The sequence below is a fragment of the Vespa velutina genome, chromosome 11 (genome assembly GCF_912470025.1).
Source record: "Vespa velutina chromosome 11, iVesVel2.1, whole genome shotgun sequence".
Taxonomy (NCBI): domain Eukaryota; kingdom Metazoa; phylum Arthropoda; class Insecta; order Hymenoptera; family Vespidae; genus Vespa; species Vespa velutina.
The window spans coordinates 2,677,450-2,689,949 of NC_062198.1; the positions used below are offsets into that span (position 1 = coordinate 2,677,450).

The 12,500-nt window shown below is 31.6% G+C and overlaps 1 protein-coding gene across 9 annotated transcripts in view; it reads left to right on the top strand.

The window, feature by feature from the left end:
- The window catches only part of LOC124952913 (chondroitin sulfate proteoglycan 4), an 80,940-nt gene that overhangs the window by 23,752 nt on the left and 44,688 nt on the right, over positions 1 to 12,500 (top strand). For 8 of the 9 annotated variants that reach the window (XM_047503530.1, XM_047503527.1, XM_047503528.1 and 5 more), the window contains one exon: positions 8,801 to 9,032. The exons of the other annotated variant lie outside the window; for it this stretch is intronic. In XM_047503530.1, the coding sequence (XP_047359486.1) occupies positions 8,801 to 9,032 (232 nt within the window). The remainder of the gene's footprint in view (positions 1 to 8,800; positions 9,033 to 12,500) is intronic. 9 annotated transcript variants of the gene reach the window in all.

The following is a 12,500-nucleotide window of genomic DNA, read 5'->3' on the forward strand; positions in this document are numbered from 1 at the left end:
TCTTCTTTTTTCTTTTTTTTTTTTTTTTTTTTGAATATCAGACGAGAAACTCTAGTTTCACAAATAACAATCTGAAGAAGTATGAGAAGGATAGTAATCACTCAAGCGGCGGCCTACCGACGTTCTACTTACTTAAGAGCTTTAATTGGCTTCCTTCTTTCTCTGGGGGTTCGTAACCCTTAAAACGGAGCCCTTGCACGGTTCATTAGCCCCTCGAAGCTGTATTAAAATGGCGCCTACGTACCTTACCTTGGCTATAGTCTTAGCAAACGTGATATGGCGTAACCTTACAAGCAAATTCAGCGTGAAAACCACGCGAATCTAATTTCGCTAAGGAAAGAAAGAGAAAGAGAGAGAGACAGAGAGAGACAGAGAGAGAGAGAGAGAGAGAGAGAGAGAGAGAGAGAGACAGACAGAAGATGAGGTGGAATGAGTGGGCGGTGTCGACTTAATTAAATTTGTTAAGAAGATCGTTAAGACGGATGAAGGCCGGGATTAAGGGGGTGAACAAAAAGTGCAACGACCGTTTCGAGTCTAGTCCCCACGAGGAAATTTCCAACATATTCTCTCTCTCTCTCTCTCTCTCTCTCTCTCTATCTATCTATCTCTATATCTCTCTATCTCTATCTCTCTCTATCCCATTGTCTTTCTCTGTCTTTCTTTTTTGTCTTTTTCTTTCTTTCTTTTTCTCTCTCCCTCACTCTCTCTCTCTCTCTCTCTCTCTCTATCATATCTATCCATCCATCCAATCAACCAATCAACCAACCAACCAACCAACCAACCTTTCGTCCATCCATCTATCCATCCATCCGTCTATATATCTATCTCTTTTACTCTTTCTCTTCTTCAACGAGGTATATCCTAAAAGCTTCTTTTCCGAACTTAGTAGCCTGATAATCCGACGATTCTGAAGTTAATCGTTCCCGAAGTCGTTCACTTTCCAGTCAGCAGAAGTTGCATTAGGTACTTAGATTCTAACACGAGACGTTAGTTCGTTCGTTCATTCGTTCTCATTCGTTCATTCAACCTTACGGCAAGGCCTCCTGGCATCATCTAAGTAAGAGAAGTTGCGTTTACATACTGTGAAGTGTCGTTTCTATCTCCTTTCTTATACATATTAATGAGGTATTGCATAGTCATCGCCTCCATTGCACTGCTACTCCACGGATTTACTAGGCGCGAACCTTCGCGCCTTTATTACACGAATCATCGTAAAATCCCGAGAGATAGGAAGAGACAGAAAGAGAAAGAGAGAGAGAGAGAGAGAGAGAGAGAGAAAAAGGAAAAGAAAGAGATAGAAAATGGAACACGATATAACGTACTTCTCGCTTATTTGATTTTTTTTTCCACTGCTATGATCGCTCGAAATCTCTGACTTTTTAACTTTTCTTAAGTATGCATTAAAATATATATATATATATATATATATATGTATATATATGTATATGTATATGGATATATCTATTCGCAGTTATGTTTTATTTAAAAAGTTTATTAATTTTAAATAAAAAAAAAAGCATCTATCTACCTATCTACTTAACTTTATCTTTTTTTCTCTTTTCTCTCGTCATTTTCTTTTTCTTTTTCTTTCTCTTCTTCTCTTTCTTTTTTTTTTTTTTTTTCTTTTCTCTCTCATCGCTCAAAATTTCATCGATGGTGGGAGGGAAAAGTGGACAGATGTATGAAAGAGAGAATTTTTTTATCTTTTCTTCTTTTATTTCCTTTTTGTTTCTTCTTTTTTTTTTTCTCTTTTGTCTTTTTGTTTTTTTTTTTTCGTCTTCTCTTTAATATCATTCTCAAATCGCTCGCGTTGCTCGCACGCGTATATAAAGAAAGAAAAGAAAGAAAAAAAAAAAAAAAAGTGAAACACCACTACGTAATCTGGAATCACACGATTTAGGTCACGATTAAAGATACTTTTATCGGCGTGCACCCTTCTCGTACTTTCACCCTCATCTATTACCTCCTACTACATAACTCGATAATTTATCACGTTGTAATGGTTCGAAAAAAATGCGTTTAGCTTGATATATCGCGTAAAAGAATTTCATTTTCGTTGTGGATGGTTTTATACGTACATAATTTTGATCGATATATAATTTCGATGGAAAAAAATGTAATATATTTTTAGATATTTCATTAGATAATTAGAAAGAAGTATACATATATAGATAGGTAGATAAATAGAGAGAGAGAGAGAGAGGATTATAAAATTAAAATTTGAAATATAAAATAGAAAGAAAAATGTAAGAGTAAAATAATCGATACGTCGAAAAAGGAAAAATATCGATATTCCAATAATCAAATATATCTATATAATATTTTCTTAATTAATTTAATAATATGATAATTAACAATATAAAATAATCATAATTTCATTAATACCTTGATATTATTTTTCTTACAGTATCGATCGTAAGGACTATACTTTTTCAGTTGGCAACGTTTACAATTGCTTTATATTATTTTAATTTATGCATCGGCCTCCACATATATATATATATATATGTAGCAGATATTTCAATGTAAATATATACATATACATGCATACATACACACATACATACATACATATATATGTACATATGTATATACATATATATATATGTGTATGTGGATGATACTTTTACCGCCTTTTAACTTCATACGATATTTCAAGATTTCAAAACTTCGTTATTTTCATGGATCGACATATCCGATATTTCATCGTGTCGACGATATCAAGCAAATTATTTAATACCGAACGTTCAACGTAACATTTTTCAAATGGGAACGATCCACAGGGACTCTTTTTTTCTTCGGGGAAATACACTGACAGTGCAGATTCTCTGTCTCTCTGTTTCTCTATCTTTCTTTCTCACTCTTTTTAGAATAGAAAGAAAGATAAAGTAAAATGTAAAACATCGTAGAACAATTCGTACTGGTCAACTTAACAGATACAATAAAACATTCGCAAACCTCAGTACATTCTTTGTTCACTTGAAATTTACATTAGTTTCTTCTTTTTCGATGTCTTTAATATGATAAAAAAAACTACGATAATTTTCAAACTAAAATACTACATTGTTAAATGACTATCATATTTTATAAGAAAAACAAAAAAAAAAAAAAAACAGAAATATACATATATATGTATACATGCATGTGCGTGTGTGTAAGTATTCTTTTTATAATTATGTAGCTCACGTATTATAAAAGAGAAAAAAGAAAAACAAATGTTCAAACTTCAAGTATATTAAATATGTTAAATGTTACGCGAGTTATTTGTTTCTTTTTCTTTTTTTTTGTATTTCTTTTGTATTTTTTTTTTTTTCTTTTTAGAAGGATTGGATGGTAATAATCCATCAACCGTGTTAAAATATTAAAAAAAAATAAGAGGAAACAAAAAAAAACAAAAAATAAAAAGATTTCCAAAGTTCATAATTAACTCAAGTACTATTTATATAAAACATAAAGCGCGCGAATTATTTCGTTCATACGTTCTGTACGAAAGTATTTTGTTCTATTTTTTTTCCTTTTTTTTTATAACTATTCAAAATAATTAAAAATGAAAAAATTATAATAATAATAATAATAATAATAATAATAATAATAATAATAATAATAATAATAATAATAATAATAATGATAATAATAATAATAATAATAATAACAATCGTCGACAAATTTTATAATCCGCTTGGTATATTACAAGTGTATTATATAAACATATATTTATATTTTATTATAGATATTATACTTACATAAATATTATATAGATATTTTTTCTTCTAGAATTTCGCTCATACATAGATTCATGAATGATCGATAGATGAACACCGTTCCGAAAATCGCCCTTTAATCGCTCAAAATCGGCTCGTCTACCTTCATAAAAAAAAAAAAAAAAAAAGAGAAAAAGAAAGAATAAAAAGAAAAAAAAAAGAGAGAAAGAAGGGAGAGAAAGAGAGAGAGAGAGAGAGAACGAAACGATCAATTCGAATCAAAGGTCGAAGCCCGGCTTATATCGATGCGAATTAAATGGAGGGACGAGAAGGTCGAGTGAAAGAAATCAATATTTAATACGTATTGACCATATTGAATGATCCATTTTGTATTCTTATGAAATTTGTATGTTTCAAAAATATGAGTATAACATCAAATATTGACCAGTGCCATCCGATTTTCTTTTTTCTTTTTCGTTTTTTTTTTTCTTTTCTTTTTTTGTAAATTCTGCTATGTTATTTTTCATAAATTGAGCAAAAGTATGAAAAGAAAAAGAGAGAAAAAAGAGAGAGAGAGAGAGAGAGAAAGAGAGAAAACTGTTCGGATTGTTCAACTCTCTCTCTCTCTCTCTCTCTCTCTCACACATAGACACCGCACCACACCACATCAGACCACACCACACACACACACACACACACACACACACACAAGGGTCGCTAGCAAATTCACGGTCGAGCGAAGAACGAAACGATTCGAGAAATTGTGCGATAAATCTACTCGTCGTTCTGCGACGAATGCCTTGATTAGAGTCGGCATTTCTCTATTTTTATTTCCCTCTTTTTTTTCTTCTTCTTCTTCTTTTTTTTCTCTTCTACCTTACCCGTTTTTGACTTTCTTCTTTTTCTTCAGTTTTGTTTTCTACCCCTATCTCCTCCCTTTTTTTCTACCTTCTTTTTTCTCGTTTTCGGCTTTTTTTTCTTTTTTTCTTTTTTTTTTTTTTTTTTTTTTTACATGCCACTGCGAAAAGGCTATGACTCAAAAGGGTGACGTGAGAGAGAGAGAGAGAGAGAGAGAGAGAGAGAGAGAGACCGTTAGTACCTACCTTTTATTTAACGTTCCCCTGCGAACACGATGATTCAAAAACGCGAATCCCGACTGGCTGTAGCTTTCATGCCGCAGTTCTCTGTAATTCCGATCATCGAGAAAAACAAGCTTTTCCATAGCTTCACTCCCTCTCTCCCTCTCTCTCTCTCTCTCTCCCTCTTTCTCTTTCTCTTTCTCTTTCTCTCTCTACCTTGATCTATCTCTCTCTATCTGTCTATCTATCTATCTGTTCGTCTGCCTGTCTATCTATCTATCTATCCATCCACCTATCTATCGGTCTTTCTCTCTCTATCTCTTATTCATTCTTCTCATACATCTCCTCGTTTTTCTTCCATTCGATATTTTAATATTAACAAACAAAAATTGTTATTCTCTCGAACACAATATCAACCAACACGTCGTTTCATCTCTTCCCAATACATATATATATATATATATGTGTGTGTATGTGTATATGTGGTATATATGTATATATATATATATATATATATACATGTACACATACCACAATATCGTGGTCGGGATTAAATTGAGACTAAAATTGAACTATTCTGAATATCAAACGATGATTCCAATATAAAGCCAATAGCAGTCGATCAAGGATCAATTCCTTTGATCCAAGTTCTTTATTTCTATTTTTTTTTCTTCTTTTGTTCTTTCTTTTATTCCCTTTTTTTTTTTTATAACATAGATAACTTTAGTGAGATCCTTTCTTATGAAACGAATTGAAAACGAATGGATAATAATGGAATAGCTATAATCGAAAAGGATAAAAAAAAAAGGGGGGAAAAGAAATGAAAACAAAAAATTTACGAGTCGAACAATCGAACAAAAACTTTTCATAACTTTTGTAGTAAATTTATCGTATTTTTCGTTTACACTTTCACTTTGTTTTATTTTCAACGAAAGGTATATAAAAATTTTAATTAGTTTTATTTCATTCGTAAAAGCTTATTAAAAATTATGATGATAAAATTAAATTATCTAAGAGGAGCAAGAACCACCGATGCCAAAGCGTCGACGTTATGATTGTCGTCTTATCAGTTAGATCAAATGAGAAATAAAGAGAGAGAGAGAGAGAGAGAGAGAGAGAGAGGGAGAGAAACAGAAAAAAAAGACAGAGAGGGAGAGAGAGAGAGAGAGAGAGAGAGAGAGAGGGAGAGAAACAGAAGAAAAAGACAGAGAGGGAGAGAGAGAGAGAGAGAGAGAGAGGAAGAAATATTAGTAGTATAGGTGGATAGTTGAATGGGTGGGTGGATGTTTGGAAGGGTGAGGGGTTAGTGGGAGTGGTCGAGAAGAGGATTCATTTTTCCTTTATGCGGATTAGTGTCATATTCACGGTCCACCGAAGAAGGCACACTTCGAGAAAGTGCACGATAAGTCTTGTCGTCGTTCCAGCAAGACGACGACGACGACGACGACGACGACGACAACGACTAGGACGAGGACGACTAGAACGAGGACGACTAGGACGAGGATGACGCCATGGTTTCTTGATTAATGATCATTTCATATTTTCTACTGAATCTTCCGGAAACCACCACCGATGTGATTCATTCGGCAAACATCTCGAGGAAATATTTATTACGATCATTACGATCTTTAAAGAATATATCATCTAATTCCCTGTCTCCCGCAACCTTCCTTCCTTCTCTCCTCTACCAATGCCGCATGAATAAAAGATTAATCCTCGGAAAAAGATTCCCAGCGTACTTTCCCCTCGTATTATCCAAATTTTCTCTTTCTCTCTCTCTCTCTCTCTCTCTCTCTCTCTCTCTCTCTTTCTCTCTCTCTCTCTCTCTCTCTCTCTCTCTCTCTCTCTCTCGTTTTTCCATAATATTATCCTTTTTCATATTTTTTACCTTTCTCATTTTCATTCTCCCTATTTTTCTTCTTTGTCAATTTCTACTTCCTCTTCTTTTATTTTTATTTCTTCTTTTTTGTTTATATATATATATATATATATATATATATATATATATATAAAATAAAAAGAAAGGAAGAAGGAAATAAGCTCGAGTAATTACTAGAAATGATGAGAAATAAATTCGATCGTAATTTATTCTTATATTGCATATTATAACATAAAATATCTCTTCATTATATCGTCTTTCCAACAAATATTCGATCATTATATTCTTCTATCATCTCTATTGTGACGTCAAATCTATATATATATATATATATATACACATATACTTTCTCTATCATGTTCGTTATCGTAGTAACGATTAATGACTATTATTTCTAAAAATAAAAAAAAAAAGAAAAGAAGAAAAGAGAACGAAAGAAAGATAGAAAGAAGGAAAGAAGGAAAGAAAGAAAGAAAGGAAGGAAAAAAGAAAGAAAGAAGAAAAATTGCAGGAAGATAGCAATCATATAATTACTGTCATTCATACATGATTACTCGTCTTCTCTTTTTCTCTCTCTCTCTCTCTCTCTCTCTCTCTCTCTCATTCTCTCTGTCTGTTTCATATATATTATCTGTCTGTCTGTTCATACATATATATATATATATATATAATACAAATTAGTTTCGAATTCACGTTGGTATAAAAAAACAAAGAAAAGGGAAAGAAAAAGGAAAAAAAAGAAGAAATGAGCAAGAGAAGGATGGAAAATCAGAAGAATACGTGAATAGTAGCTCCCTTTTTCCTTTATTTTTCCAATATCCCGTGAACTCGCTTATTCAAATACACAAATCGATTACTACACATGGCAATTTTCGTTCTATATTTTTTCTCCCCCTTACTCTCTCTCTCTCTCTCTCTCTCTCTCTCTCTCTCTCTTTTTCTATTTTTTTTCTCTTTCGCTATTTTAACGCAGTCAAGCATCAACAACGAAGCTCCACTCGTTTCAGCTTACACGTGTGCACGTTAAAACAAAGAAACTTTAAAAGCGTGTTTGCACACAGAGTAACCCCCTCAACCCTCACCCCCTTTCCACCTCATTCTACTCCCCTCTACCCTCTACTTCTTCCTATGCTCACTTCGATGAATTATTCAGTCATTATTCCAGCGAGATTTACTTCTCCTACTCTCTTATTTTCACCACAATCACCACTATCACCATTACTACTGTTACTATCACAACTATTACTACTAATACTACTACTATTACTACTATTACTACTACTACTACTATTACTAGTACTACTAATATTGCTATTACTAACCCCGAATAAAAGATCTTATTATCGTCATGTCAAAAGATATTTTTTTTATGATGAATACGTTATATCGACCTAACCAATAGGAAATTTACACGAGTAAAATTAGTATTAGTATTAAAGACTGAACTTTGTTAACGGGAACTCCAGTATCTCCATCTCTTTCTCTTTCTCTTTAATTGTCCCCAATTAGCCTTAAGGAAAAATGAGAAAATCGATATAAAGCGGAAAATTAAAATGGCGGTACAAGGCACCTCGATGAAAAGGAAAACATAAGGCACGTAGACTACGGTTCACGATTCGTGAAGAATTTTTATCGTGACATAATTTTGGTACTTGCGTGTTCCACTCTCTGGTTTCTATGTTGCTGTTCATTCTAGACAGTGATAGTAATAGTGATCATGATAGTAGTAGTAGTAATAGTAATAGCAGTAGTGATGGTAGTAGTAACAGCAACAGCAGCAGCAGCAGCAGCAGCAGCAGCAGTAGTAGTAATAGCGGTAGTAGTAGTAGTGGTAGTGATTATGGTAGTAGTAGTAGTAGTAGTAGTAGTAGTGGTAGTAGTAGTAGTAGTGTAGTGGTAGTGGTAGAAGTAGTAGTAGTAGTAAGTAGTGGTTTCCTCGTTACGACTCTTCTTCGAAGTTTCACGAAGGTACTCTTTACAGGACTAGCTAACATTCTAACTTCCTCTCTCTCTCTCTCTCTCTCTCTCTCTCTCTCACTCTCTCTCTCTCTCATACTTTCAGCGGTTATAACTTTTAGCAGAAAGCACGATTCGAAATTCACCCCTCTCAACGTTCAACGTTTCTCTCGCTTATCCCACAGGTTCACATAAATCTCGGTGCCGGTGAGAGTGAGATGGCCAGTGCTCGTGGATTGACGCTGAACGACCTTAGTTGGCACGAGGTCAACCTTACCAGGCGCGAGGCTAACATCACTCTGCAAATCGACGTTATACACACTACGAGATCCCTTCTACCAGGACGTTTTTTCGAGCTGAACATACACTATGGGGTCTTTATCGGAGGACAGGGTGACTTTAGCGAGCTATTTCTAGGTAAGACGTGATACCGAGGACTATCTCATACGAGGAAATTGTCTTTCCCCTCACGTGACTTTCTTCTACCAATCGATTTGATCTTATTGCAACTAAGATAGGCCAAGGAAACTAAAAGAAAGAAGAAAAAAGAAAAGAAAAAAAATTACCTTTGCTAGTATTTCTTTCTATTTCTCTCTCTCTCTCTCTCTCTCTCTCTCTCTGTCTCTCTCATTCTCTCTCACTATTTCTTTCTTTCTTTCTTTCTTTCTATATCTATCTACCTCTCTCTTTCTTTCTTTCTTTCTATCTTTCTTTCTTTCTTTCTTTCTTTCTTTCTTTCTTTCTCTCTATCTATCTATCCTTTTCTTACTTGTCGAATGATGTATTATCCCTTCGTGAAAGGATATACATCAACTTATTTTCTGTTACAATCTATGCCATTCGATTAACCACCGATCGGATCCACCCCGTTAATTCCAGGATAAACTGTTCGGTCATTTCAACCGAAAACGTTGCTGGATTATCGCCTTTACTGCGAATTTCAAACGCAACAGATAATTAACTTTTAATGTGAGATACAATTGGATTTGTAAAAACTTAAAGTTTTGTTATTAATTATATTAACGATTATATAAATGAAATAATAATAACGATTATATAAATGAAATTATAATTGAAATAATAATAATTAATTAAACGACGACAATGATGACGAGTATAAAAATTTTGTAAATCAAACGTTTGTCTCTTTGTTTTTTTTTTTTTTCTTTTTCTTTTTCTTCTTCTTGTTCATAATATTTTTTATATATTACTTGTAAATAATCGATCATATCGGTATGATATATTACAATTTTAAACGATTCGAATGAATAATTAAATATATCAAATCTGTATATTAATACGTCCAACGTGAAAACGTTTGTGTTTTTTTTTTATTAACGATGTTATCTAACGAAAATAATAATAATAATAATAATAATAATAATAATAATAATAATAATAATAATAATAATAATAATAATAATAATAATAATAATAATAATAATAATAACTAACACATCGTGACGGATCAAACATTTTCTTAATACTTGTAATATTTTCTATATATCACTTTTGGATAACTATACGGAAACATATTCAACAATATCGAAAAATTTTATAGTTATAAATGATTAAACGGATGAATAAATCGACATGATAAAATTTCATTGAAAATAACGAAATTATATTATAGTTAATTGTTAATAATTCTAATGAAAAAATTTTTTTTCTCTAACAACGATATACATATAATACGATAATATGATCTATTAATTTCGTTTAATAGAAATGACATTATCCTTTGTGTTTTTTTTTTCTTTTTTTTTTTTTTTTTTCTTGTTAGTACCAAAAATATCATAGTTAAGACATCGAAATAAATTCGAAACAAATGATGGTCTTTGTTTTGCGGAATCGTCCTCCGGGTCAGATTTTCACTAGGGTGCACCGCGAAAGGATTAAATAACGAAGCGCCCTGGGCAAGAGTTACGTAATCTCGCACGCGAACGAGACGCAATTCAAACATTTGCCTTTGTTTCTATTGCGGCGTTATACCGTGAGGTATACCACAAGGATTTTCACCTCGCACAGGATCACACTCGATCCAGATTCGAACTTTGGTTAATCGTGTTTCTGCGTACGTACTGAGATACAATATCCATTTTATCTTTCAAATCAATATCTTTTATGTTATCTCATACCGATAGATAATATTATCGTACAAATAAACCATTAGAATTATAATAATTCCGATTGAACGATATCAGATATCAATTATAAAAATTATATATTTTATCTCGTTTATTCGTTCCTTTCACTCTTTCATTATCGTATCTTTAGTATTAATTAAAAAATCAAGATATCTTAAAAAAAAGAAGATAATATAAAAAAAAAAAAAAAAAGAACAAGACAAAAAAATAATAAGATTATCTCATCCGTTTCTATAGATTTATTGTATATAAGTATTTTTTTTAATTACTTATAGTATCTTATTTCTTATATAAAATACTATAAAAAATTAATTAAAATGAATTATTATATATTTTAATATCGTCGAAATTATTACTTTATCATACGTTAATAGTATGTATGGTTGTTATTGTTGTCATTATTGTTTTTATTTTACATTATAATTTCTATCATTATTATTTCTCACAAACTGAATCGCGATATCGTCGATGAAAAGATACTCATTATGAAGATTATCGTGTTTTTATTAAATCAAAAGTTAATCGTCGAACAGTATCGCTATTATATTATATTACTTTCGGTCATATCCTTTAAATAACTTTTTTAATAGGATACGAATTACTATCTTTTATCAAATTTTCTTTGTTGATATAACATAGAAATTCTTTAACTTAATACTTCAAGTCTATCGCTAATTAGATTTAAAGTCGAGACGCCATAATGAAAGTCGGCGAATGAGTTATACCGTGTAATATAATTTTAATTTATTTCGATAGATCAATTCGTTATATTATCAGAATGAAACATAAAATGAAATTTTTCAATGTCAATTAGTTTCTCTTTATCTTTTTTCTATACATTAAAAGGAAGCGATGGAAATGTTACAATGTTTTGAAAAATCGATCATGAATATGGGATTTAATCGAATACAATGACATCGTACGTGAATAGATAAAATGAATATAATCTTATCGTTCAAAGGAAAAAAAAAAAATCGTACAAAAAATTCGTTTAACTGTTATAACTTACGCTATTTTCTTGGCTTCGTAAAAAAAAAAAAAAAGAAAAGAAAAAAAAAAAAGAAATAAAAAAAGAATTGAAAAGGGAAAGAAAAATAAAAAAACACGAATCTAATTTGTCTTTCGAGATAATTTCGTGGCAGCTACGTCGATTACACTAGGGAGTCGTACAACAACACGTTCACGATCCTTTTGTATTTTCATAAAGCCGTGTGAACGTCCACCGAGGTCGCAAACTATAAATCGAGCGTAAAGCGAATCGTGCAACTCGAATTTATGTAAGTACGTAGGTATGTACATACGTACATATGTATGCATGTATGTATCTATATGTATGTGTATACGTACGTTAAGAAACAATAATAAAGCTTTGCCGAGATATAATTTCATACAATATATTTTCTTTTTTTAATTATCTTTTCCATTTTATTTAAATAAAATTAAAATTCTAAAGAAATTAAGATAAATATTAAATTTCATTTTTTTTTTTTTTTAATTTTTGAAACGATACATATCTATTATGACGATAAAGATATATCCACTGTCAAAATTGATTTAATCAATGATTTATATATATATATATAAAACAATGTTGCTTATTTATGAAACAAATATTCTCTTAGGTACATTTATTCCCCTGTGTGACTACATAAAATTTATACCATGGGGCCTTAACTTGCTTAAAGTAATTTCATTTTTGGAAAAGATACTATTTCTCTCCCCTACCATACTTTGCTTA